The following is a 1,556-nucleotide window of genomic DNA, read 5'->3' on the forward strand; positions in this document are numbered from 1 at the left end:
ATTTACTTGACCAAAAAAAAAAAAAAATACTCTAATTTTAGATTCTAGTCCAATCTCTCACTAATCTCTAACTCTGACAAAAAAAATATCCTAGTCCTAGACTCTAGTCCAATCTCTCGCTTTGACTTTAAAGAAAAAAAAATCACACTTTTTGCCCTCAACGTCTCTTTTCTCTCCCTTTCTCAATGAAGTTTGAGCTCTCTCATTTCTTGCTCACTGGCTCTGGCAATCTCAAGCTCTCTCACTCTTTCATCTCCAGTCTCGCACTCAAGATCCCAGAGTGGTTGTCGTCGTCGCTTCCTGTCTATCTCGTCGCTTCCAGTCTCCAAATCTTCTCGCGCTCATCGTCGCCAGCCGTAGAAGCAGCCGGTCCTGAGGCTGGTCGTCGTTGTCATCTTCTTACTTTGAGTCTCGCCATCAGTTTTTTCCCCACCGTCAGCTTTCTTTGCGCAAGCAGAAGCTGGTCCCCGATTTGGTGAGTTCCAACAAATTCTGTATTCTTTCTTTTTCAATTTTGTTACTGTAATTTATCACTGCACTCTGATTTTGTTGCTAAAGTTGAATTTGTTGCTGAAAATATCACTCAACTAGTTTTTTTCTCGTTAAAAGACATGAATTTGTTACTGATGAGAGTATAATTTAATATGTTATTTAAATTTGTAGATTTCAATTAGAAGTATATTGTGGATGATAAAAGATTTCTATTAGTAATATTTTAAAATTTTTCGAAAATTATTTTATATTTTACTATGGAGACTAATTTATCTATGGAGACTAATTTATCCAGAACGTACACATAAACACTTAACGATCATGTGTGCGAGTTAACGTTCTAGATCAGTAATCGACTAACAAAAAAAAATTATATTATCTAATAAAAATAAATGTTGATGATTATTTTATGTATTTTAAAATTTAAAAAACTAAAATATTCGATTTCAAAAATTTCAAAAAGACTAATTTAAATAATTATTTTTTATTTTATTATTTGTAAAATTAATTTTTGCTATTAAATTTTCTATAATTTTTACAGTTTACTAATCATGTTTTATATTTCGTTTTACAATTCAACAAATTACAATTTTAAACTAACTTAGTGAATTAAGATAAAAACTACAAGTTCACTCTCTTATTTATAAGTCCTAAATTACTCCTAAGTTCTAAATAATACAGAAGGGGGATGGAGAAAATGGAGAAAGGCAATGAAATATGGTGTAGCCAAGTGTAAAGCTAAAAGCAGCTTTTTAAGTCAAAGGAAACTAAGAAACCCCCACCCCCTTTTCCATCCCAAATCCACGGTTCAGGGCTGAGGCTAATGGACAGCAACAATGACTCATCCCTCAACAACGTCGTTTTACAGATCCTTCTCGTCGTCCTTATGGCCTTCTCCTTCTACTTCATTCACGACGCCCCAAAGAAGCTTTTCTCCTCTCTCCGAAACCGTAACCGGGCCCACGTCCAGGCCAACCACCACTTTGTCCGCGGGGCCCAGATCCTCGCCAAGGCCCGGGCATCCCCTTCCCGATCCTCAGCCTCCTCCCTCGCCAAACAGGCCC

General features: G+C 36.2%; 1 protein-coding gene across 1 annotated transcript in view; it reads left to right on the plus strand.

Moving 5' to 3' along the window:
- Positions 1,139-1,556, plus strand: part of LOC107608730 — a gene marked incomplete in the record, with an annotated part of 6,648 nt that continues 6,230 nt past the window's right edge. The window contains 1 exon segment of the mRNA XM_016310443.2: positions 1,139-1,556. Coding sequence (XP_016165929.1) covers positions 1,316-1,556 — 241 coding nt within the window.

This window comes from Arachis ipaensis, chromosome B07 (assembly GCF_000816755.2).
Source record: "Arachis ipaensis cultivar K30076 chromosome B07, Araip1.1, whole genome shotgun sequence".
Taxonomy (NCBI): domain Eukaryota; kingdom Viridiplantae; phylum Streptophyta; class Magnoliopsida; order Fabales; family Fabaceae; genus Arachis; species Arachis ipaensis.